General features: G+C 42.9%; 1 protein-coding gene across 1 annotated transcript in view; it reads right to left on the bottom strand.

Moving 5' to 3' along the window:
• Positions 1-26,410, bottom strand: part of DENND1A (DENN domain containing 1A) — a gene marked incomplete at both ends in the record, with an annotated part of 451,205 nt that overhangs the window by 192,821 nt on the left and 231,974 nt on the right. The window contains 2 exons of the mRNA XM_084237464.1: positions 2,382-2,482; positions 20,457-20,567. Of these exons, the coding sequence (XP_084093590.1) occupies positions 2,382-2,482; positions 20,457-20,567 (212 nt within the window). The remainder of the gene's footprint in view (positions 1-2,381; positions 2,483-20,456; positions 20,568-26,410) is intronic.

Here is a 26,410-nt window from a genome sequence, read left to right as displayed (position 1 = left end):
AACTTTCTCCCCCATTCCTATCCCACCCTCTAGACTTTATTCCTTATACCACTGACGCATGATCAGCTTTTACTAGCCTGTCTGCTTGCGATAAATGACACAAGAACTTCTGCTCAAGTAGCAGAGTCTTGCCTTACAAACCTGCTCCACGACTGTTGTATCCCTCATCATGTTCCCGTTGCAAAGCAGAAACAAAGTTCCTGTCGCAACATGTATATATTTTTTTATTAGATCACACACAATTTTTGTTTCTATAAAAATGGAATCATGTAGTACATAATACCCATATTGGGGAAATTTAAAAAATCTCTTGGGCCCTTGGTGTACCCCTCTGTGAAATGGAGCCAATGATACCTGCCTCCTCGGGTTGCTGGAAGAGTCAGATGGAATCACAGATGTAAAGGAGACAGTCCAGGGACTGGGCATGGAGGTTTAACCATGGCAGCTATGGTTACCGCGGGAACTGCTGACAGAACACTTTTCTCAGTTCCGGGAACATGAGCTGCTGTTTTTCAACTAGCTAACAACACAGCCACCGAAACTTTCCAGCTCATGAAGGGACTTCGATGATAGCTTGGCTCCACCAACGCCCACATGCAGAAGCCTTGTGTGACCCTATCTGGAACAAGGATCCATTCACAAAGGTGAGCCTCTTCCAGGGAGAACAGGCCCTTTAGAGCACAGGCCTGGGTTTGGGTGTAGGAGGAAGTCATGTCCCTCGCTGGGGACTCCAAGACATGTAACTGCAGGAAGGGACTCATATGTCCATATGTGGGGTAGAGTGTGCTGCGTGAGGGGCTGTGCCTATGAGGGTCCTGGGTGTCAGGAGTGGGGGGGTGGTAGCAGGTTTTTTGTGCTAAGGGAACTGGGTGTCACTCTGTGAGTCTGTCTTAGGGGACACATGTCCCCTTTTCTACCTTTTTTTGTCATTCCTTATCTGACCTTCCATGGGTGTGTGGTTTGTTCTGTCTTTTCCCCTCTTGTTCCTTGTCTCCTTCCTCCTCTGTGAGTTTCAGCATCTGCCTCTGCCCAGACCTCCCCCACCCTAATCTTTTATTTAAATAACAAACACTGCTGGAGAGAAAACATGGTTGTTTCTTCTGAATACAGGCAGTAGACAGGACCAAGAGAGCTGATTCAAATGTTCAAAAGGAGCAGCGAGCCTGAACAGAGAACCTGCTCCTCGATCTCACAGGAGGAGGGAGAAAGGTCCACTAAGACAGGAAACATACAGAATAAAGAGAACAACCAGCCAATGCCAGGAGAGGCTGCTGATGGTCACCTGACAGTCCTCAGCAACACCCTTGTTGCGCCCAGGCTTCCTGTGTGAGAGTGAGTCAACTCCTTCAAATCAGGAGGATTAGGAAGAACTTTAAGTACCAGGACAATCTGGCTACCTGGGTGAGCCTTTTCAACAAGAGGATGGCAAAAGGGGTTGGAGAGTCCAGGAAAAGTTATGACTGAAGGGACAGTAAATATCCCAAATCAGCTGTCCTTTTGTGACCGCCTAAAATGAGTCTCTTTCTCCTGAAGCTCCCAGTTTCTGGCAGGGGGTTAGTGCCCCCCCCCCCCCCATGCATGGTGCACCCTCACCAACTTCTGCTGACTTCAGTGGTTTGGAGCTAGTGTCTTATACCACACTACACCGCAAGAGGAAAACATTCATCAGGACAGAGCCTGCTCAGTCGCCTACTCAGCCCTTTGGGTGAGCTGCTGAAGGAGAGAGTGATGATGCTCCCTCGGCGCCCCTGACTGAGCACCTACCAAGCACCAGCTTTCCTACGGGCTCCTTTTGTCTCCCAGCACTTCATCTTTATGTAGCTGTGCACGGCACGATCTTATTTTGCAGCTAAGGAAACAGTATTAGGCCAAGTGATTTGCACGTGGAGTCAACACATGCTGACTCTGAAGCCAGCCGGCCCCACCCTCCTGCCACTAACATGCACTTCAGTGAACAGTGAAATCCCCATCAAAGGGCTTCCGAGGGTTTTGAAGTCTGACTTGTGCTCCCAAACCACAGTGGAGAGCAAGTGTCACAGAACATGCCAGGACATGGCTGAAACTTGAAGACCTTGGGGGTCTCGGTGCTTCTGGTCCCTAGTTTCCTATTTGCCTTAGGAAAAAAAAAAATCACACAACTACTTGGAGCTCTGGCCTCCCCGAACTGAGAAATGGGAAAAGCATCTCCTCACATGCACTGTGAGGCATGGTGTGACACGTGTGGAGGCTGTCTGGGGATGAGAGGGCCACACAATCAGGCAGTCTAGAATTCACCTTATGTCAAGTTAGTATTTTCAGTTGAGAGTCACCAACTGCATCATGGGTTACAGACTAATATGCCTGGCCGGCACCTAGGAGAGCACTGGGGAGTGGGGCCTTACCAGCAGTAGTCCAGCAGATGTGGCGGCAGGACGGGGATGTACACGTGCTGCCAGAACATGGGGTACAGCATGGCGGCAGAGCCGTGGATGCAGGCGGTCAACTGCAAGAGAAGTGAACCACAGTCAGCGCGGCTGAAGCAGGAGGTGCCATCTGTGCAGCCCACAAGGAAAAGGACTGTGTAGGCATCACATCGAGTTAACTCACCTGCCTCGTTCAAATTTACTAAGAGCCTGCTTTTCAAAAAAATTTTTTTTCCAGATTGCAAAACAAATGCACAATGGTGGCAGAAATTTTAGGAAATGGAGGGATACAAGCAAATAAAAATCTTACCATCTGAAAATAAGTCAATATCTTGGGGTATTGCAAACATCATACATGTATATTTTCTTTTCTAATAAAATTGGGATTGCCATCAATACAGTATACATTTGCTTTTTTTTTTTTTTAAATACTATTTGCTGGCATTTTCCCACATCTTTAAATGTTCTTTAAGAATGTATCTTTTAATGACAATGAATTTCCTGTGCTATTTTGATTTATTTGATATATTTCTGCCATTAAGATACACATTTAGATCAGAAAAGAGTAATTCTTTTATATATGGTTCCGAGAGGTAGAATTCACAGACATAAGCTATAAATACTTGAAGGCAGGAACTAAACCTGATCATGTAAATTTAAGTGTATTCATAAAATAAAGGAATGAGGCTCTTTCCACATCCTAGTATCCAGGAAGCCTGGTCTCCTATACCTCACCAGCATTCAGAATTCAAGTCCAGTAAGGAGCTTTAAAATTGTATTTATCTTGATTTTACTTTTATTCCTCTGATCATGACTAAGGCTGAACATCGTTATGTTTCTTGACTATTTCTTAGGTAAACGGTCATATTCTTAGTAATTTTTTCTACTTATTATTAGTTTTTATTGATTTATAAACAGAATGTGGCTATGGAAAAGATACTAATCTATTGTAATATTTTGGAAAATAATTTATCCTTATTTAATTGTCTTTGACTTGGTGGGAAAAGAAGCTTTAAGTCATGACATGATGAATATTTCCCTTCAAGTTGGTGTCCATGGCTTTTATACTAAGAAAATCTCCAAATTCTTCTCTAGCATTTAACTCTTCAATCCATCTGGAATTGATTTAGGTTTAAGGACTGAGGTGAGAATTTATTTTTTCCACCCAGTTAATCAATTGCCCCAGCTCTGTTTACTGACTAATCCTTCCTCTCCCTATAGGTTTGGCCTTATTTCATATTCCTTTTTTTTTTTCTTAAGGGTTAGAGACATTATACAATTAGTATTTAATTAAAAACATAGGAAAAGCAGATATAATGGAATAAAATTGTTACTAAATTCAATACAGGGAAAGATAGAAAAATAAACCAAGATGGGAAAAGACCTTGGAGAGAGGGCTATGAAGTGACAAAAGCCAACAACACATGTTTCTCTCTGCCTTTTTGCTTTCATGTTTCTTTGGTTTCTGGAAAGCCTATTCCCATGAGGACTTTGCTTCTTTTGGAAGCTGTTAACTGGCCTTTGCTGACAGAAGGACATTTACATGGTGAAAGAGTGACATGCCAAGGCCCAGCTAAGAGAATCCCAGAGGTTACTGTAACATGAACAGCTTTAAATTGGATATTCTGCTGATGTTTCACAGTTGTGCTTTAAATCCAGGGCTGCTCCTCTTCCCCTCCTTTTCCCTCCAGACCCTGTTCTTTAAATCAGGTACATGCCATGAATAGGAGCTCACCCAGCAAGCTCTTAAGAGTGGTCCCCAGCCACTCCGCCAAGGCTTGAGGTTCAATCCATCCTTTCTCCATCCATTTCTGTATGCTCCGATGTAAAGGCTGTCTATCATAGACTGGACAGTGTCTGTCATAGACTGGACTAGTCTCAAGGTCAGAGAACAAAGAAAAATCTTTGCTGGTGTTGAGTGGGAGAAGAACCAACTTGACTGCACCTTCGTTTTCTTAGTATAAAAGCAGTGAAACCACCTTGAAGGGAAGTCAGGCTGGAGGGGTGCATGCCCTTGGGTTCCCAGCTCTTTCTACCTGTCCTTTAACAAGCTGCCCAAGTGTTCTTGCTGAAGATGTATCACCCTACTCCTGTAAAACCTTATCCAGAAGTCTTTGGGGGCATATCTGCAAATGGCTTGTCTCCCCCAGCTCCCTATATAAGCAGCAGTATCTCTAGCCTTAATCTCTACGGCCTTCTTCAAGTTTATCTTGGAAAACTGTGCAGATCTATCTCCCTTTCTACCTGTCCCCTAAACTGACCTGGATTTCTGCTGCTACCAAATTCCATCTCCCATAGGTCTCTGGAGAGGCTGAAAAGCCATGCATGGCTCCCCTGGGCAAAGCCCCCATTATGAATGGGGTTATAACTGTCTGTATAGAAAGACCTTGCCTCTCTTTCCTCCCCATGTGCTAATGCAATGTCTTTTGGGTAAAATATCCCCCAGCAAGTCCTACATAGAATATAGTCACAATAAAAAGAATTTGGGCTTGACTTGGAATAGTATTGGACCAAGGTTTCCATGGGTGTCACAGAATGGGGCATATGACGCAGATTCTAAAAAATATACAAACATGTTACTTTCGAAAAATCAGATGAACAGTTTCATTCATCCTTTCATTCATGATACACCTGCTCTGTTACATCAAATAAAGGTACTTTTAAATCGATAGGTGCCATAAAACCATAAGGTGTCATTATCACATGGACTCATTTGTAATTCTCTTGGGAAAAGTCATTCAACAGAATGTTCCTGGTTAAGACAGAACTTGACTACCTTCCTCTTTTTAACTTAATTCAGTTTGAATCAAAATCCTACTTCAAGTGATAAAGGAGCAGAGGTCTTAACTTTAGACAATGTCTCCTTAACCTCAAAAAAAAACCTACCATGCTAGGTGCCAAGATTTTAAAATTACTTGTCCCTCAAAAAAAGGGCAAACTTTTAAGGTGCTTGATCACAATTTTCACTAAGGATTTTGGTCTTTTTTCATATCTTCACTAAGGATCTTCTAAGGGTCAAATTCACAAATCAGAGTAAAATGCATTTATTCATTTGATTAAGAAAACAAACCAAAAAAGGGTATTGTCTGGCTCCTTTCCAAAATACTAAATGGTACAAACAATGTGCATCATTACTTAAGGGCAGGGCTAAATCAACTACAGGAGGAGAGTGATGATGCAAATGGACTACTTGGGTATGTCCTCTTGATAATCATTAGACATTTAAAAAAAAAATCTCTAAAATCAACCCCATTTAAAATAACCAGGGTCCTAGAGGAATATGCTCATTCCCTACAGAATACAAAGTTTAAAAGTAATGAAAGTATACTATTTGGATCATAGTCAACAAAGGGGTATTGTGAATATTTAATTGAAGTGCAAGTGGAAGAAAATGATCCTATCAAAATCTCACTCAGTGGGAGAATAGAAAGATAGTATGTGTAAAATTTGCCCAAAGTCATTAGTCACAATGAATATTCATCAGAAGCCAATTATCAATCCCATTTAATGATACCCCAAAAGATTTTGCCCTGAAGCAGCTGAATAGTCTAAGACTCCAGACAAAACTAGACAAATTATACAGCCAGCAGCCGTCTAGCCAGGACACAGATTGTAAAGCAAACCACTGGTGGGTTTTGGACGCACTTTTAGCAAATTCTGTCCTCAATTAAAGGTGCACAAGGTCAGTTCTATCTGGGAGCTTTCTCTACGCCTCCATTAGTTTTCTTTGAGGCAAAGGGAGAGAAAGGGAGAAGGCAGTGGGGTGGAGGGGGGTGGTGAGGACATGAATGGGGAGAGATCAATAATAGTCGGAAAAATTACAGAAACTTTTTTTTTTAAGTTTAAGGTATTTTTTCAGAGATAACGCCCAGATTGTCACAATCTCAGATTCCAATGCCTCAGCTGATTCCTAAAGATAGTGCTGTAGTTTAACATGGAATAGAAATAAGAATCCCCTCGCCAGCAAAAAGAAAAAAAGAACCCCAATGGTGTAAGTGCCAGGCACCATGTTGGGGGTTTAGGATCCTGCAAAGTATTGTTTTGTGTGTGTGTTTGTGTGTGTGTTTATATACACAGACACTCATCACCACATTTCACAGAGGTGAAATAACTTGCCCAGGGCCACCTAGCGAGTAAGTGACAGAATTGGGACTGTATCTGTCACACTATCATGGCTATTGTGTTTCCACAGGGCATAAATTAACTCAAGATCCTTGGGAGGGCCTACCCAGTGCCTATATCCGGTGCTGAGAATTCTGAACTGGGCAAGATATTGTCAGCATTGCCAGATTATATAGAAATGCATTCGTGCTGCTGTTTGATGACCAAGTATCTGGGGCAAAATACCAATGAAGAGAAAATAGCAATTTTAAAAACACACACAGGTCTGATCATTTCCTGGGGATTAGTTACATTTGACTAAGGTGTCACAGCACTTTTAATCCACAGAAAATTCTAGACAACAAGTAACGTTAGTCAAAAGGGAAGGTTTCCATCCCAATTTAGAAACCCAATCTGGGTCTCTATCATGTTCCCTTTCACACAAGTAAGTGCTTGGCGTTTCTGCTGTCTTTATGATCTGAGCAAGCCAGTTCTCCTTCTCCTACGAACATGAGAGGCCGGGCCACATGATCCAGCTTTGACAACTTATGACCTAAAGGAACTTTCATCCTTTGAGGTAAGGAACTATCCCTCTGCCCACCTCACCGACTAAGCATCTCAAAGCTGGTCCTGTTTTCTCACTCTGCCTCTATAGGGGCCCACCTGGAATTCAGGTGCTAGCTGGAAACCACCACCTTTCAGCCGCCCTATCTCTCTACCATGTGACTGTGGCGGGCTCAGCCCTTCTGCATGCTTGGTTCCCAGATACCTTGAAGACCTCAAAGGCAGATGATCTTAGGAGAGTAGAAGCAGAGATTAAAGATGTGAGCTCCTTGGAAGACAAAGACACATTAGACTCCTCTTATCTCTTACTATGCTGGACAGAGAGCAGGTGCTCAGTTGAGTGTTGGGGGAATGTTAGAATGTCTGTAGCTTCACCTCATGAGGATTGGTAGGCAAAACGACCAGGCAGGCAACAAATTGCAGTTGCCAATAGAACAAAATTTGAAGCTGTAATTTTCTAAAAGGTATTGCGATCCCAAGCCTAAAAGCTGACAGAGGAAACACTCAGAGGGTCACAGCCCTTCCTCACATCCTAGAAATCAGAATGTTAAAGGATCAAATTGACATCAGAGTGAATGGCATTTGGAATTCTCCTATCAACCCAAACCTCAGGAAACTGATAAAGAATAGAGACAGAATACCATATTCTAGTGCTGAAGTGGGTCATTTTCAGTCCCCCATCTCTACCAGGACTTAGCCTGTGGAGAACAGTGGTAGAGAACATTGTCTTGGAGGTGTTCGTTTTCTCAATGTGAGAACTAGCTTCTTTTATTTAATTTCAAACCACCTTTGCAGTCATCAGGAAATAAATGGTGTCATAATTCAAACAGTGTTGTGGGTTTTATTATTTTTTTTAATTCTCAAATGGAAAATCTATGATAAGATCCACAATGAAAATGAACCTGCTCAGTTTTTCCAAGGGTATGAGAAAACCCTTCAACTGTAAACGTTCAGCTATGTTCCAATTTTGTTTATGATAGTTAATGGGGAAGAGTTGGCTTTTAAGTAATAATCCAAGATGCTTTAGCAGAAAAGTAACTTAGAAAGCATCAGAAGACCTTCAGCGAGGCTAGAGGCTACTGGACACAGAGTGGAAAGTAGGAAAAGAGCAAAGAACAAAGCACATCCTATTTTCTCTTAGAAGTCAAGATATAAAGCTTCTGTATCTGGGAGCAGAATTGGGGGAAGAAGGGAGAGAGGAAGGAAGGAGAGAATCTTTCATCAAGTCATCCTACCTCTTGCTTCTCCGGCTGCTTCTGGGGAAGGAGATAAAACCAAAAACCCACCAGACCATGACAGAGTTGAGTGTGTCTTCACCTAAGACTAAGATCATCGGGCCAGGAGGGGGCTTCCTCAGGCGACCACCTGCTGACTTACTCACTTCTCTTTCCTTTTTTTTTTTTAAAGCTACCTGTGAGCTAGAGTGATTAAAGTGAGTCATTAAAGCAGCTCAAATAGTTGGAGAAAAGCTCTCATTGCCCAAAGCAGAGGTAGAGATGATGGTCTGGCAAATGATAGTGTGAAGCAGCCCATGGCACCAGGAGTAAGGAAAGTGCAGCCTTTCCTTTAAGATGAAACAGAAAACCTCAGCACTGAGATACATTCATTTAGGGACCAGGACAGCAAGGGCCGCCCCTCCGCTGTGCCTATGGCAGTTGTCACTGACTAGGGTAGGGACATGAGGTAGGTTTGAGGGTCCCTCCAAACATGTCATCACTGTTGAGGGGGGAGAGTGGGCACTCAGGAAGAAATCTACCTGCCACCTCAAATCTAGGATCCATGGATATTTATATTTTTTTGAAATTAGTCCTAAGATCAAAATTTATGTTTGGCTAGCTTACAATATTGCTTTCATAAAGAATCACAGTTTTTAAAAGAAAGAATAGAAGAGGGATTCATGAATAACTGTCAGGTGTCCATACACAGAGAAGCTAAGGACATTGGCTAGGAATGACTAGATTTGCAGGTGGAGTGGGGAGAAAATTCCCCTGTAGAATCTTGTCAGGCAAATCCAACCTAAGAAAATGATAGTAAATTCAAGAAAGATGAAAGCCTCAAGCTAGCCAGCACCATGACCATTTTTAGCACTAACTGTCTGCCAAGCACTGTTCTGTGCCTCACATATCTAAATGCCTTAATCTTCACAATAGGCCTAGAAGGTGGGTAGTGTTACTGTCCCCATTTTACAGATGAGGAAACCAAGGTTCCTAAAATGCTAGGGACCTGTGCAAGGTGCCAGAGGCAGAGTGAGGATGTGAACCCACCTCTGGAGTCTGTGTTCTTAGCTTACAGGAAACTCCCTCTGTGTTCTGATCCGCAGGAATCCCACAGTTACACAGCATCCACTAAGAGAACTTGCCATGCCCTCAAGCAATTTGAAATAGAGAAAGAAAGATCAAAATGCAAACAATCAACTTCAACACAAAAGCATTATGAAAGAGGTGCTATATTAGAGGTTCAAGTGTGTTAGCATAAAAAGAAGGAGCCATTAATTCTGCCTGGGGCCAGAACCAGGTCTGCTTCCCAGAGAGAGGCCTCAGAACCAAGCCTGAAGGAAGACAAAAGGTTGGTCCTCCTCCCTGGGAGACCAGCCAGGAGGTGATAATGGGACAGGTGAACTCAGCAGCTCCTTAGACCACCCTAGCTCTGTGTGATGACTACTGCAGAGACTAGAACAAGAAAAGAAAATGAGTGGAACTAATGAGAAGTGGGTGGAGAGGAGACCATTCTCAAGTTGCTGTGACTCTTCTCTGTGACTTAGATTCATTCACCATCTATTACCTCCAATTACACTAACTACATCTTCAGAACTCTTCCAGGATCTCTAATGCCCTCTGCTCCTAAAAGTCAAACTGGAGCTTTTTTGCCCCACAAACGTGAGATCTAGCACTACCTAAGCTTTTCTGAAGAAGGATATGCCCAGCACTGGGTTTGGTGCTTTCTGTATCTAATATCTAGATGTCAGACTCTATGTCTAATATTGATGATCACTGAATCCCTTCAACAATGCCCAGGGAGGTAGCAATGTAATCCCTATTTTTATAGAAGAGGACAGAGGTACTCAGAGCTCAAGTAATTGAGGTTATATGAATAGTAATTGTATGGGGTGATTAAATACACAGGTAGAAAGAAACTGTATGAACCTTCCCAACTTGAAGTCTGGACAGCTCCCTTGCCCTTTTTATTGGGAACAGATACCACCTGCAGGTGTACTGCAGAGCTCTAACAAGATGGCAGGCCACGGGCCTCCCCTGATGGCGCAGCAGTTGAGCACTGGGCTGCTAAGCTGACTGCAGCCTCTGCAGCGCTGGTTCGATCCCTGGCCGCCGGTGAGGGTCCCACATGGCTCGCAGACCTCTCCTGCCGCACCCACTGCTCCCCTCAGCAGTGTATTTTGTCACTCTGCCTGTTCTGTTCCCCGCTCTGGCTCTGGTGAACTCTCTCACCCTCCTGCGCGTCTGACTGTACCCAGTGCTTGTATAAATAAATAAATAAATCTTAAAAAAAAAAAAATGGCTGGACAGAAAAAACCTGGAGTTTCCACAAGGTCTGCAGCAAGCCCTGACTGTCTGACCCCGCACCACTCTTCCTTGGTTCACTAAAGTGACCACTTTCTAGCTTGCAGTCTGAATCATGAGCCACTGCCTTAGCCCATACTAGGTGCTCACAGTTTTTTAATGAAATCTACACAGATGTCTGCCAACATGGGCATTTGGGCTTTTCAAATATATTATGATATCAGTAGCTTGAATATCACCTACTTGGGTTTTTTGATAGAGATTGGACTCAAAGAATCATAAAAAAAACAAGCTGTCAGTCCTATAATCTGAAGCATACACATGCAATTTATTTTACAAATGGACCACACTACCAAAATCCTAAACAAGACTGCCCTGTTCCCAATGCAGTGGTTGAAAAAAGCATCACCTCTTGGGCCTACTTAACTGTATGAGCCCAAGATTATAATGCTGGCCCCATCTGCATCCAACATGCCTGACAGCATGGAGATTATACTCAGCTCTGTCCTGTTCTAGAGTAGGCAACACCACAATCAAAGCTCTCCCAAAGAGAAATATGGAGACAAAGAATTTTTAAGTGTTACTCTATACTCATAAATGTCTCCTAAGCTAACTTATCTAGCCCCTGTTATAGTCTCAGCACGAAACTGAGTGTGAATAATCAAAGAATAAAGATTGCTTTTGTATTAGAGAACTATCTATTCACCGGCTCCAAATCTGGTTGGGTATCAGTCATTTGGAGAATCTTAAAAAATAGACATCCGGGGTTCTGGGCTAGACCTGGGGCACCCCAATGCCTGGAAGTGCTGCCCAAGAACCTGAGTTTTTAGTGAGTTCTCTAGACAGTTCTAATACCACTAATCCAGGGACCAACATTTGTTAATCACCAGCAATCCCATGTCTTTTCCAAAGCAGGTGCTGAGTGTTTGCTGAAGCCATGGGAGGGAGGAGGAGAGGAAGGTCAGAACTAGGGGCAGACCCTGGCTGCTAGAAGTCGCAGCAATTTTTAAAGGCTCACAAATTAAACTGTTGCTATTCTATTATGTAGTCTCTGACATCTCCACATTCTTCCTTTTAGTTGTAGTTCCACACCAACGAGAGAAAACCAACTCACACATAATTAAATGATGAATACAGTTCAAAAAGCAGTTAATTGTATTTACAGTGAAAAACCAGAGAAAAACCACATACATAAAACATACCAGTCTTTTTTCCTACTTCCTGCCAATAGAAGTTCCTTTCATTTATTTCTAACAGTTTTTAATATTCTCTGAGCCACAATAAAATTTTATGTGATGGAGATTAGAAAGGCTATGCTCTTTGAAAGTTTGGCTGCAGAGTCTGTATATCATGCCACTTGGTTACATTTTGTTAAGGATTTCCCTCTTCACCCAAAGGATTAGTTTTCTTCTCACTTCTTTGAATACTTCTTAGGTTGTTAGTGTGAACTAGGTTAATCTCTCTTTTTTAACATATAAAAGATGAACAAACAAAGTGTTCGATTTATTTTATTTTTTAAATAGAAGACTAAATTTAGTCTTAGAATTCTCTGTTTGGTAAGTTTCCAGTTACAAGGTCTTGGCTTCCCTTGAGCACAGTTTGAAACAAAATAATGCAGTTTGTTCCTCCGGCTGGAACATGCAGAGTGGAGTGTGCAGGCAAAGAGGCACTGGCTCAGGTCCAGTATCTCAAACCTTAAACTGCCATGCTCGGCTCTGCTTCCAGGGCTGTAGAGAAGCAAACAAGATTAGTTCTTTCTCCCAGAGAAAAGCTAGGAAGGCTTTGCACACGTCATCAGGATGCCTAGGACATTCTATGGACTTCACAGCCACCCCAGGCAGAGCTCATCAGGAAAGGAGGAAAGTGGAGCCCCATCTGAGAAGCTCCTGGTGCACAAGGAGTTGGGGGCAGGACCAGGGCGAGGCCGGGAAGCACCCACCCTCACTGGAACATGAAGCATCTCCTGAGGGCCAGAACCGAGGGTGCTGTGGGGGCCAGAGGATTCCCCCCACTGCTCTCCAGGCTACTGGGTCCAGTGCCACATTCTCTGGGACTAATCTTTATCTACCAACAGGGAGGAGATATTAGCTTAGTTTCTTTTATCTTCTTCCCTGAATGAGGAACTAGCAGAGAATAATTCTTTTCATAGTTATGGGTCCCACACAATTAGGTGTGGAAGCTCAATTAATTAATCGATGGTCTTTCCACTAAACTCTACTTCCTTCCCTCATAAGAACTTGCTTTATTTTTTAAATTTATTTTTATTTAAAATTGTATTATTTTATCGAGGTAATGGGGGTTTACGACATTGCATATGGTAGAGGGGAACAGGTTCACACCACTTCAATGTGCGTTACCACTAGCCCCACCACCAAGGCACCTACAATCTTCCACCCTAGTCTACTCATTTGCTCCTCATTCCCTCCCCTCTAATAACCTCAATTCTACCATTAGATTTCTGGGGTTTGCTTTGGCTTAGCTAAGTATCTGTTTTAAAAAGAATCTGCAGAAAGGAACAAATAGATATTCCTTCAGAAAGAAAATAGGCCTTTGTAGCATTTAACTGAGTATTCTTAGATTTTAAAAATTCTTTTAATACCCCTAAATTAAACCGGGGACACAGGGCTGAGTACACCGGACTGAAGGAACTGCAGTACTTGAAGCTGAGGCCATCAAGGCCAGGACCACTAAGGCTCACATGAGGCTCTGGCACAGGCAGGAGCCCCTGCAGACAAAGCTGGCATGTGCATGGTAACGGGCCTCAGCCAACAGTGAGGGCACCAGGCAGAAATTCTCAGCCTCTGCGCCCTGGTGCCGAGATCGAGGCAGGCACCTAAGCAAGCACACAGTAAGCCAGAAAACAGAGGCTTGGCTGTGCATTCCAGGGCGCTCATTGGGCAGGCTGAGGTCCTTTCTGCCATCTCAGACCATGGCCGACAAAGCCAGGCCAAGACTACATTTCCAGGTTCCAGTGTCAGAGGAATTCAGGACACATGGAGCATCACCAAGGAGGCATGGGGGGGGGGGGGAGTGAGAAGGGAGCTGGCATGGAGCCAGGAGAAAGGCTTTAACCCCATCTCTGCCAGTCATCTTAGACAAGGCACCTCCCCTTCGAGTGCTAATATTCTCATCTGCAAAAGAAGAACAAAATCAACAAGTTTCTAAAGTCACTCCAAGTGCCTAAAAAAAAGATCAGCACAGCATGTGGCACATTGTAGGTGACTCAAGAAGACTGACTTAAAGTCTTTTAAAAGTATGTGTGGGAGAGCTGGGGGCCTCCCATGCAAAATATTGAGTTTGGATCCAAATAGGGTGTTTTACACAATCAATCCACAGATGCCGTCAACACAACTCTCTGCTCGTCTCCAAGCTGCCTACAGGCTACCCAGGAAATGCCTCTTATCAACACGCTCTCAGGACCAGGCCTGCCTGGCTCCACCAGCCACCTCACCTACCAGGTCTGGTACCTTTTTGGCTCTTTATGAGAAATCTGACCCCCTCAGTGGGATGGATATTCTTAACAACTTGCACCTGGCCCTGGTGACAGCTGCCACACCAGGGCTCCGAGAACAGCTGGAGAGGGGAACACCACCCGGTTCTAAGATTCACACGTGTGTGAGTTCTGGAGTTTCTCCCTCCCCAGACACCTCGTCATAACCCAGGTGCCTGTCCGCATTCCCCAAAGGATGTGCCCTCGGGCAAGTTACTCCAACTCTCTGAGTGACTGGGCCACCCGTCAATGGGGACAGTATTAAGGACTGCCGTTGGTGACCCCATGCCACCTCTAGAAGGCTCTTGTGTCCCACCTGTTCTCCACAGGAGTGCCCAAAAAGCCCGAGCAATAAAACTCAGATATGAAAAAACATGGAAGAAAAATGGAGCCCTCCGGCGAGAAGAACTCATACTGAAATATTTACATTAGAGAACAAGGTTCAGTGAAGTCTTCCCTATTTATCATTTATAAAGGAAAACAATCAATATACATGAACTGAGCAAAGAGAACAAAAACTTACATTTTCTTATACAGAATCATCATAACATTATTGACCGAAAAAGCCTGAAATGGATATTCCTTGACTCGGGACTAAACACTGCTGGGTCTGTCCTGGCTGCGGCAGTCTTTTCGATAGAAGGGGGTAGTGTGAAGTGTCCACAGCTCTTATCTTTCAGAAGCTTGACGGCTCTGAGAAACACTAAGTCTACATCTTAGCTAATAAAATTGAGAAGAATGGGGGTTTGTCAAGGTGTGACAGGCCATATCTGGATTTGTGAAGAGAAGGTCATTGGAAATCTAAGGCTCTAAGAGACTTGGCATTCCTCTCCCATTGAAGAGACACTCCAAAGCCACTACTGAGGAAATGAAAGGCAACAACTGGAAAAGTTTTTAATTCTGAAAGTGGAGCATTCATAGCTTGGATAAAAGTGATGTCTGTTCAGCCACTTTATCCCCGGAGAAATGGTGCCTAGCTGAGCAGGCCACCTCTGATCCCACTGAGACAGAGGAGACCGTATCCCATAAAGAAGTTCCTACCACCTGACAGTAAAATTCAAATCTCAGTTAAGAATCACCTATTTGTTTAAAAAAAAAATTTAAGTCAAAGTTATACATGTTTCTAGCCTTAAAAAACAAACAATACAGCAAAGCAGTTCACCTCGACAGCTCCTTTTCCTTACCTCAAAGTCACAGTATTATCTCATTTCTAAATAGCTCTTTCTCGATGTCAAACTTTAAACATTAATATTTCATTTCTCATTTTAGACGTTATCAAATTATTATAAATAAATTACGCACTTGTAAGTAAGAGCTTTGCAAGCATTGACTCAATTTAACTTCACTCGATATGAGGTCACTGGTGGAGAGGTGGGTACTGAATCCTAACAGAACACTGAGGACAGAAGAGAGGAAACAGTAAACAGAAACAACTCTCTTGAGGACTTTTGTTCTAGAAGGGAAAACAAATGGGATAATGGGGCTGCAGGGCAAGGATTTTTGTTTTTAAGACCTCACATCATGTGGCAATCTAGGGAATCAAAAATTAAACACAGGAGAAAGTAGCTCATGGCTAGGTAATTTCAAAGGCAGCAAGGAAGAACCAGAAGGGTGGCCTTCTCATGGAGGTGTTCCTTAGTCATGTAGTAAGACTGCATGCAGCCCCTGCCATCACGCCTCCCACCCACTCTGCTCAAGTGTACTCCTTGGTAGTTATGCTGGACAGCAAATTGGATTTGCCCTCTCAGAATATAAGCTTCACGAGAGCAGGAGTTTTGCCTGTTTTGCTTATAGCTATAGCCCGAATGCCCCTGACAGTCCTAGAAGAAATACATTTTGAATGAAGTCACGTGGGCAAGTGGAGTGGTTGGTCCTGGAGGGGACACAGAGCCCAAGCACAGAGGAGGAGGCAGGGCAGAGAAGCAGAGACCTTGGGGTGACAGGGGGGTGTGGTCTGGCTCTGTCACTCTCTTCTGAGGGCCACCCCTGGGTAAGTGTAAAATAGCAGGCTAGACACCATTTTCTCTTAGACACTACACTGTCTCCCGGTACAGTAAAATTTCATCATGAAGGGGCTTGGAATTTTCTTAAGTTTTCAAAAATCTAGCAATACATACATATATGAAATAAGTATATCAAATCAGCAATTTCTGAAGGAAAAAAAACCTTAAGAATTAAAAAATTAGCACCTATTGGGCCTCCCCTAGCGGCACAGCGGTTGAGCACTGGGTTTCGAGGCTGCCCGCAGCCTCTGTAGCATCAGTTCAATCCCTGGCCACCAGCGAGGGTCTCACAAAAAAAAAAAAAAAAAAAAAATAGCACCTATCTCAGAAGCTGGCAAACTACAGCCTGAAGGGTACAGCTGACCTGCCTCCCGTTTATATAAAGCTTTGTTGGGACATAGCTGCACCCAGTGGCTTGCTGACTGTAAACTACCAGGTCAGAGCCCAGTAGCTGTGACAAAGAGCAGATGGTCTCAAACCCAAATTTGCTATGAACCCTTTAATGAAAAGTCTGCTGACCCCGCATCCAGCTCAAGACAGAAACACCACTTTTGCTACTTCCTGCATGCCTCCTCCCAGCTGAGCATTTTCCCCTCCCTGTGAGGAAACGACTGCTACCGAAATCTTGGGTTAGTTGCATTTCTCTGCGCTTTGCATGTATCCCTCCACACTGTACTGTATTTAGATTTCCCAGCTTGCATTTGATGAGTGAAATCGCACTGTGTTCTTTGGGATCCTATTTTTTTTTGCTCAGATTCTGAGTGAGAAGATTCTAGAGACCCCGTCATGTTGACAGCATAGTTACTGCTCAAAGAATGTGCTTCATGGCTGACTGTCCCACAGGGAACATGACCCAGAAGTGTGCACAGGCAATGTGTATGCGCGTGCACACACACACACACACACTCCCCCCCACCCCACACACACTCCCACCAGAAGCAGAATTGCTGTGTCTCCCCAGAGCAGTGCGTGGAATTTGCCAGTACAGTGCTTGGCTTTATCAGACACAGTTTTTGCGAACCTAGTGTTTTAGTGACTAGTTGTTTTTCTATGAGTGCTCATGTGGTTGAGCATCTTTCCATATATTGATTAGCCTTCTGTGTTTCTTCTGTGAAATGACGACTCATGCTTTTGTCAATTGATAGTTTTGCCTTCTGCTTTTAAACTGTGGTAGTTCTTTATGCATTTCAGATATTAATCCACCATTGGTTTTACCTCTGGCAAATATCTCACCTCAGCTTGGGACTGATCTTTTATTTCTCTGAATGGAATTTTTTAATAAATGAAAGTTCACAATTTTAACCATTTCTCTTCATAAGAGGTATATATTTGATCACTTAAGAAATCCTTCTCCACTCCAAGATCACAGAGCTTGTTCTATTTTGTCTTTTACAGGTTTTAAAACTTGCCTTTGGGATTCACTTTTGCATGTGGTGTAAGATAGAAATTGTCTTCCTTTTCCTCACCAATGGATAATCAATGAATCAAAAGCTCATCACTTGCCTGATTTTCCAAAGCCATCTCCACTGTACCTAAAATCCCAAGCACATGTGGTCTTTCCTGCAATCTCCACTCTGTTCCATCAGTCTACTTCTGGAGCTCTGTGCCATTACTAAGTAGCTTAGTTAGTGTTGCCCTATATTGATGGTCTCGCTATTTGGTTAAGCAGGTTTCTATGATCCATTCTTTTCCTTCTCGTGTGTCTTCACCATTCCTATAACTTTTCTATATCAATACAATGGAATCAAAACTACAGAAAATCCTACTGGGATTTTGAACTGGAAATATATTCACTCCAGAGATCATTCTGGCGTGAAATGAAGTCTTCAATATAGTGAGACTTCCTGTTCATGAATATGGTCATGTTTTTCTGCAACTATTGGTGACCACATGAATATGCCCTTTTAATGTATTAATGTGGTAAATTATATTAATAGATTTTCTAGTATTATCAATATTACATGTCTGGAATAAATTATTATGAATTATGATTTTTTACATTCGCTACTACTTTAAGACTTTTACAGCTATCTTAATCAGTTAAATTGGCTGATAAACTTTCTTATAGTGTGTCCTTATGTAGCTGACTGGCAAAGTTTATAAAAGTACTGCCAGAAAAGCTGGGGTGTATTACCTCTTTTTTTTGAGACATTTAGGAGTTTGTCTAATATTGAAACTATTGGTTTCTTGAAATGTTTGATAAAACATATCTTTTAAAAAATCTAAGCTTGGCCATTTTGGGGAAAAATACATATTGATTCAATTTCTATAAGTTAAGTGACCTACACAATCTTTCTATTTCTTGTTGATTAAATTTTGGTAAATTATATTTTTCTGTTCATTTCACCTGTTTTCTAACTAAGGTGACATAACATTGATGATACTATTATGATTTTTAAAATCTCTTTGACATTGCTCTTTGTACATGTTGATTTATCCTTTTATTTCACTTTAATTTTGGGAAGGAACAGAAATAACTGTGTTTAACACACTGTGTCTATCTAAAAAATCACAGAGAAGGTACATCTTTATTTATGACATGGGATAATAGCAGACCCATTACAAACTGATGTAGTGAGGATTAAATGAGTTAATAGCAAAACACACAACATAGTACCTGGGCTGACAAATACCATCATGACATTACAGGGAATTCAGTTCTACTGTGATGATGTCGTGTTTTTGTTTTGCTGAGGTTTAATACTCCAAAGCACCAGTAACTGGCTTGGGACTAGACTTTCTCAAATGCACTTATTCTATTTGACTTCATTAAGCTGCAGTGATAAACCTGGTTGGTCATGTCTCTTTCTGAAACTCAGTCTGGGGGTTTAGGCCCCAAGAATTTGAACTACACTTAGAGTTTAAAAATAAAATGCACAACAAAGCAAGAGGTTGACTATGGACTGCTTTTTTCCCTGGAGGGCAAGGGCCATGCTTTTGTCACCTACTATGTGCTGAGTCTAGCACAAAGCAGGCAATCTAAAAACTGGTGAGTTTGTGACAAGCAAACAATACCAAAGAAATAATAATGCAGCCATGATGAAAATCATAGAGCTAATTATAATAGTCTCACAAAGGTTTCATTATTAGATGTCTTGTCTTCATTGGTGAACACACACCTGATTTTATCCACAGCCCCTTCACTTGGAAAATTCCCACTATAAGAAGGTCTTTCAACCTCTAACAGGGACATGTCTGTTAGGTATGCTACTCCCTGTCAGTTCCTGTAAGTAAGTTTTACCTCAAAAGAAAAAAAAAAAATTGGTAAACAAATATTCAATGTTAATTAATAATACACATACTCAATTATTTAGGGGAAAGCATTCTGATGTCTGTGACTCAGTTTGAAATACATCAAAAAATAAGCTAGATTGAAGGGTGGTATGACCAATGAATAGATGGATAAATATGTACCATAGCAGGCAGAATAAAGTATTAATGGCAGAATCCATGTGGAACTCTATGGGTAATTCGCTGTAAAATAATTTCAACTTTATGTTGGAGAGTTTTCATAACAGAAAATGGGAAAAAACATGAACTAATACGCAGCAAGTTAAAAGACCAAAATAATGGATATGAAAAATATTTGTATTTTATATACATAGCAAAGTTACTATAATATATAAGGAGTTCATTCCAATTAAAAAAAAATCAAGCTCTTTGAAATGGGAAATGACTTTAACAAAATACAAATAGAAAATTATTTGGTTATCTTTAATAAAAAAATAAAATTAGAGCAAATCTATAAGCTTATTTCATATCTACGTTATTGGCAAAATTAAAACCCATATGCAAGAACATACACAATTCCGGCATAATTCACTGCATTGGGTCAGTGAAAACAGGACACTCTACACAGCTGCAGTGGGCAAGCACAGCTGTGCAGGAAGTGACCTGGCAGGAAACAGACCATGGCGTTTACACAGCCCTGTGACCTGGCAGTCCCTCTCCTTAGAATATGGACTTTATCAGTTAAGAGCAGTAAGATGTTCACTGCAGTGTTATCTACTAAAAGATTAAACTGTGAACAAACTAAATGGCTGTCAAGAGAAGAAATATTGAGCATATTGGCTCATCAGTACGATGGAATATGGGCCAGACATTTAAAAAACAAGGGTGGAAGCTCACGTGGGAATAAGCACAGTGTTCACAACACATTATCAAACAGAAACTATAACTGGTGGCGATGTTTGAAGAATAAATGATTAAACTGTGAACTGTACATTGGCACTGAAAAGAAATATGAATAACTAATGATAATGACATGTTACCATTTGAGGAAGTTGTGGCTGATCTCTTTTTTCTAAAATTTTCTTGAATCTTTCCCATACACTTTTCAATTAAAATAATGAACAAGCCCATCTTGAGACATACTCACAGTGCTGAGTTTGCTGCAAATGATGAGGATCCGGCGTTCATAGAGCATACTGGCGTACAGATGTAACATGTTGTTTACATCCACAGCCACAAAATATTCTGTCAGATTTCTCTAGGAGGAAGAAGAAGGGGAGGTTGGTTGGTGGCTGATTTTGCTTGTTCTTATTACAAGCAATAGCTAATAAGAGCATGAAAAGCAGAAATAATCAGAAGTAATAATAATCAGAAATAATCATTTTCCCTGTCCTACTCTTTCGACCTGGCGGACCAAATTCCTCTCATGCATGAAGTCAGGAAATGCAGCGACCTGAGAACTGAACGAGGCAGCGACACCTCTGTGTGGGGTGGGGCCAGACATAGGGCTGCGTTGCTCTTCATATCAGTTCTGAGAGGTGAGCAGGACAGGAAGTCTGCAGTCTTACAAATGATGAAACCAAGACCAGATATATACATACATACATATACATGTATACATACATACATATATATAGACACACACACCCCCCAAGATCAAAAAGTCTAATAAGCGATGAAAATGGGATTGCCACTCAGATTTTATGACCCCAGATCCTAGCACTTTCCCAAGGCACTGTGCCATATAAATAAGCAAAGAAAGTGCCCGGGGAACAAAAAGCTGCTGGCACACAGCCTGTTTCTGCCCAATGGCTGCCCCGGCGAAGGCCGGCCGGCTCCTGGCCTGTCATCACTGCTGGCGCCCCTCCTCCACATTCTCTAAAACGGCTCAGCTGGAATTAAAGCAATTTCGAAGATTTACAATTTCCAGGTATTTCACTCAAAGGGGGGAAAAAATCGAAGACAAGTAGCAGCAAGTTGTGAAAAAGCAGTGTCTTAACTAGTGTTTGTCTGGAGCCTGGACCTTGTTCCCTAATTAGTACCATGGATTGGTACCTTTTGGATTTCAGGAAAACATAATGTGTTTCATTTCTGCAACCCCCTCTATACCCATCTGACTTTAATAATACACATGAATATGCTAAGTTCTTCAGCGTTACAGGTTTTCAATGGCATACAATCTAGTCCTCAGAAAACCAGGAGGGTTGGGGAGGGGGCGAAGAAACGCTATTGCCAGGGGGTGCTGTTTACAGTGACTAAAGATCTATAACCCCAAAATCCAAGTAAAGCAGGTGGATTTTACATGCAAAACAGCATCAAATGCTTTACAACAATATTATGAGTTGGGAATAAGAACGGGTACTTATTTTATGATTTATTATTGTTTGATCGGAGCACCAGGTTAACTGGATATTTATAAACAAAGAGTGAGTGTATTAATAGCTCCACATGCAGACTAACTATCCAGCACCAGGCACTTAACAAGGTACTTTTGTCTGCAATCCTAGGCAGTCTTCACAAAGATCCGAGGAGGTGGCACTCTTTCTAATATATAAACCACATCTGGTGGGGTCAGATTTTGGACTCGGATCCAATACCATAGCTGCGAACTTTCCTTTACATTATATTGACCCTCTAAGACTTTTAAACATCTTAACATACAAAGAAGGCCTTATCTATATTATTTCACTTGACCTTGAAACCACTCCTTGAACAAATAGGTGTTGTTATCCCTATATACAGATAAGAACACAGAGAAAGTGAAGTCAGGTGACCAGCATTGTGCAGTAAGTATTGGGTCTGGGGTGGGTTTGTCTCTAAACCTGTGTTTTTTTAAATCATATACCACTAAAAGCAGCAGGCAAAAGTTGCATTTGGAAAAAGAAAGCATGACATAGGATCAAAGCAGGATCAAAGTTCTTAAAGAAAGAGAAACAAAGTTTCTGTTAAAAATCACTGCTATCCCATTTATTGAGGATTGTGTGTCCATGGCAGGGAAAGGGCCTGTGTTTCCTCTGATTTTCAACAGCTCCGAGAAAGGCAATATTATCACCATCTTACAGGTCAGAAAACAGAGGTTCAGGAGGGTTAAGCTGTCCTGCCAAGGTCAACATTCAAACCCAGCTTGCCTGAATTCAAAACTCTTGCTCTCACTACCGTACCCATGTGCCTCTGCGACTTAGAAAAATAAAACAAAACAAACAAGAAAGGCCATTGGAATCAATCAACAAGTGCATCTTGGCCTAGTGGACCAGGAGTGCTGAGCTAATGATGTCAGGGCGAGGTCTGTTCCGAAGACAGTGACATGGCAGAGTTATTCTTGCAAACAGAAATACAAGGCCCTCAGCTGAGCTCTGCAGTGAAATGCTTAACTGCTGATGAATTCCATGAATTTTTCTTTTAAGGAGAGGATGGAAGTAAAAAGAAAATAGAAAATGAGGAGCTTAAAGAAGGCCAGAAAGCCCATTAGCACTTTTGACAGATCCAAAGATAACTCTGAAGCCACCAAAACGTGGCCTCAAGAGTCTGCCAAGAAGCTTCCCGCTGGGTAGAAATATGTTACACAGCTTGCCGTCCAAATAGGGAGACACAGCGTCAGAGACAGATCCTGCGCCTTATTTTGGTGGGAGAAAAAAAGAACCACGAGGCTGCTTTTGTGGACGGGGAGAGGGAATGGTTCTGAAATAAAAACACAACTTGGCTGTGGTGTAACCCCCAGGCCACTCAGGTTCTGAAGGACTCAGGAGCTTGATCCAAAACGCTACACAGGTAGGTTAAAAATATGTAACATTTCGCCAAATTCTCTCTAAACTGTCATGTACTTTTTTGGTATTTCTCATCCCATCTGTGCTGATTACCAAGATATTTGTGTCTAAACAGAAGCTGTCTTTCTTATCTGCTTCCTCCCCTGCCTCTTTCCTTCTGGGATGCCACCCGCCTAGGCAGGTGGGAGTGGGTGGGAGTGGCAATAGCTCTGGGAACCTCGCTCAGCCGTGGGAGCACCTGCGGGGCAGAGCAGACCTTGGCAGAAGCTGTAGGGATCACTTGCACTTCCCACCACGTCACATCTCAGAAGAAAACCCCTTGGGGAGAGGGGTCTCCTTCCCCATGTCCTTAAGCATCCAGTGGTTTGGTTTGCGCCTCACCCACTCTCCATTTCCCAACCTTCTCATACTTTTTCACACCTGAAGGGCTTTACCTCTGCCATCTCTCTGCCTACAGTGCTCTTTTCTGCTTTGAGGACAGTCACTGGCAAATGTCACCTCCTCCTGGAAGACTTCCGGGATTCCTCCATAGTCAAACATCCCTTTGTTCTTCACCACACTTTATCCCTATCTAATAATCACTCAATTACAAGTACATTTTTGTGACTAGACTGAGGTCCCTCTGGGTAAAATAATGTAGCCCATCATGTATGAGATTGATGAAAGAATGAAAGAGGAGCCCAAGAACCTGACTAGAAAGCACTGACTAGAAACTCCTGCTCCTTAGCTGGAATGTTAGTAGTATGGTGTAAGAAGTAGTATGCAGCCTTGCAAGAGTGACAGGGTGGTGTGCTAGGAAGAAACAGCATTTGCAGAAGTTTGGGTCTGAGTTGGATGACTTGATTAATTAGTGAGGGAAAGAAGAGAGTGGAGACTCACAGAGTCAGAGAATCAGCTGAGACAGTTGGAGGAAAGGCTTTTGAAGGTATCTGTGGCTACATTTATTACAACTGTAAAGAAATAAGTGGTTTAAGCACCAGGTGACTGGAGTTGGGGGGGGGCACATTACCCAGAAGGATTCAAGGCCAATCATATTTCTCTGACAGGTCAGATCAGTGTGTAGGACACAGGGAATGAGAGAAGGCATTCATGGCAAGCCATGCTAAGACCATGTCCTAGGTCAAGACTGTAGTCAGCAGGCACTGTGGGCTTACATGCACAGAAGGCATGAGGTGTGCCCCTATCCTTGCAGTTGGGTTCAGTGGAACTAAGTCTTCAACCTCCCTTTTCTATCCCCTATAAACAGCCCTCAACACACACTGATTTAACTCCTACCCTGTGCTTCTGGGAGCTGGGTCTGCAGGCATAACTAGACCTGACCCTCATTTCCCAGGAACTAGTACGGGCCTGGGGGGCATCAGACCTAAAAACCTGGTGTGCAAAGCCCACAGTGCAGGCCACACACTCCAGGGCAGACAGAGAAGAGCAGACTCTACTCTGCCAGATGGATTTGGGGGGCAGGCTGAGGAAAACTTGACAGAGGAGAACATATTTGGTTTGACTCTTCCAATAGGGGTTTGTGCGGCGATGGGGGAGAAGACACGTTCTGGGCAGAGACAAAGGCAGGACAGGGACAGGAGCCCAAGCAGGTGTGCAGCATGAAGCCTAGGGTGCAGGCAAGGCAGCCGGGTCCAGGGACTACGGAATCCCAGTCCGGAGCTGTATGCAACAGAGCTGCTAATGGTGCATGATTCCGTTATGCTGGCGTTTCAGGAAGACCTTCCTAGGGATCCTGCAGAGGGAGCACATGAAAGGCGGGCAGGAGGTTGGCAATCTGTTAACATGCTAAGGTAATGTTCAGAGGAAGAAATTTAAAAAAAACTGACAAACTATTCATATGAAAACTTTGGAAATGCATGTGACAGATCTCTGTAAAGTTAAAATCACAGCACTTGACAATGAATCAGACTTGAGAAGGGAGGGGGATCTTGGACAGTCCCCCTGCATCCAAGTTACTGGGCACTACACTGCCCACTTGCCCGAATGGTGTTTTAAAAGGATAGTCCATTCATTCAATGTAGAATCAACCACCAATCCAGTCAGTCATGGTGTCTTGCCTACCTCATCTCCAGCCTTGTGTCCTGGAGATGATGACACATGGCTGACCCTACAGAACCCCTCCTCGGCCCCTGAAGTTACTTCTGTGTGATTCACCTTTGAGGAAAGGAAAACCTTGCTGAGAGGCACTGTTTCCCAGAGTCCGTGCTTAAAAGGGCTCAGTTTTCTCAGTGCCCACATGTTGTAGGCTTCAGAACAGTCTTTTGCTATTCGTGTAGCTGAAGCCTTATTTCCGAAGTACACTCGGTTATGTCCCTGTGAACACCCCCTCTCTGCTGAGCATTTATCACAGGCCCTCAGTATAGGGAATGGCTGGCAGGGATGCAAAGCTGACTGCCACCTCGCCAGGCTGGAGTGGGCTGAAATCTGAGGAAGGACTCTGACAGGACAGAGCAGCTTGGAAGCTGAGTTTCGAAGAGGCACGCAACATGCAAGTTCCTTAGGCTTTCCAGGCTTCCCCTTCTCATCTCTACAGAGAAATGGTGGTGAAGATCCCTTCCAGCTCTCACCCTCTGTGGTTCTAAAGCCAGACAAAGAGGAAGGAAAGGAACCTGGCAAAATCCCATGTCCCCCAGGAGAAGCCTCACAATGGCTGCCCGTCCCTGCTGGCTCCAGTGCCTGTGCAGGTGGCTGGGGACTTCAGGCTCACAGTGATCTACGCCCGGGGTCAGGAAGCAGGTGGGGGTGGGTGTGGTGTGGGGGGTGGAATGGCCAGGGGTGGGAGGGGATATAGTGGGGTTTAGAGAAAAAGCGTCTTAGGTTCAGTACCTTAGGGAAATGAGATAATCCCCAAACCAAAGAACCGACTCTAAGCTGGGTACTCCTTGGAGCCTTCGAAACAGATGCTAGTCCGCCCCACGGTCTGTCATTTCATTAGTCTTTGTGACTTCAGCTTCATACACAGTACAGATAATAAAGACTTACTGTACTGTGTCTGGAACAGACTTCAAGGCAAGGTTTGGTTTTGTCAACGAGTCTTATTTCCTGAAATAACTCCTGTTTAGATTATTTTACCAAAATGTAAATCTTTAAAACCCACAATTGAATTTTTTTAGTAAAAGAATTTATGTTAACCTTTGTTGCATGGAGTTCTTACAAGGGAATTTAAAAACACTATGCATTTGGATTCTAAAATAATCTGTCTGAGAAAGAATCCTACCAAAAAAAAAAAAAAAAGCAATCAAATCAGAGAAGTATATTATAGGAAAGAAAGCAGAGTTTACCCAGAGGTCAACTTTTATCCCTCTCTGTGAATGGAAAAACCATTAGAATAATCAAT

The sequence above is a fragment of the Talpa europaea genome (genome assembly GCF_964194135.1).
Source record: "Talpa europaea genome assembly, chromosome: 7".
NCBI classification, from domain to species: domain Eukaryota; kingdom Metazoa; phylum Chordata; class Mammalia; order Eulipotyphla; family Talpidae; genus Talpa; species Talpa europaea.
The sequence above is the reverse complement of the archived record's forward strand: the minus strand, read 5'-3'. Positions and strand labels throughout refer to the sequence as shown.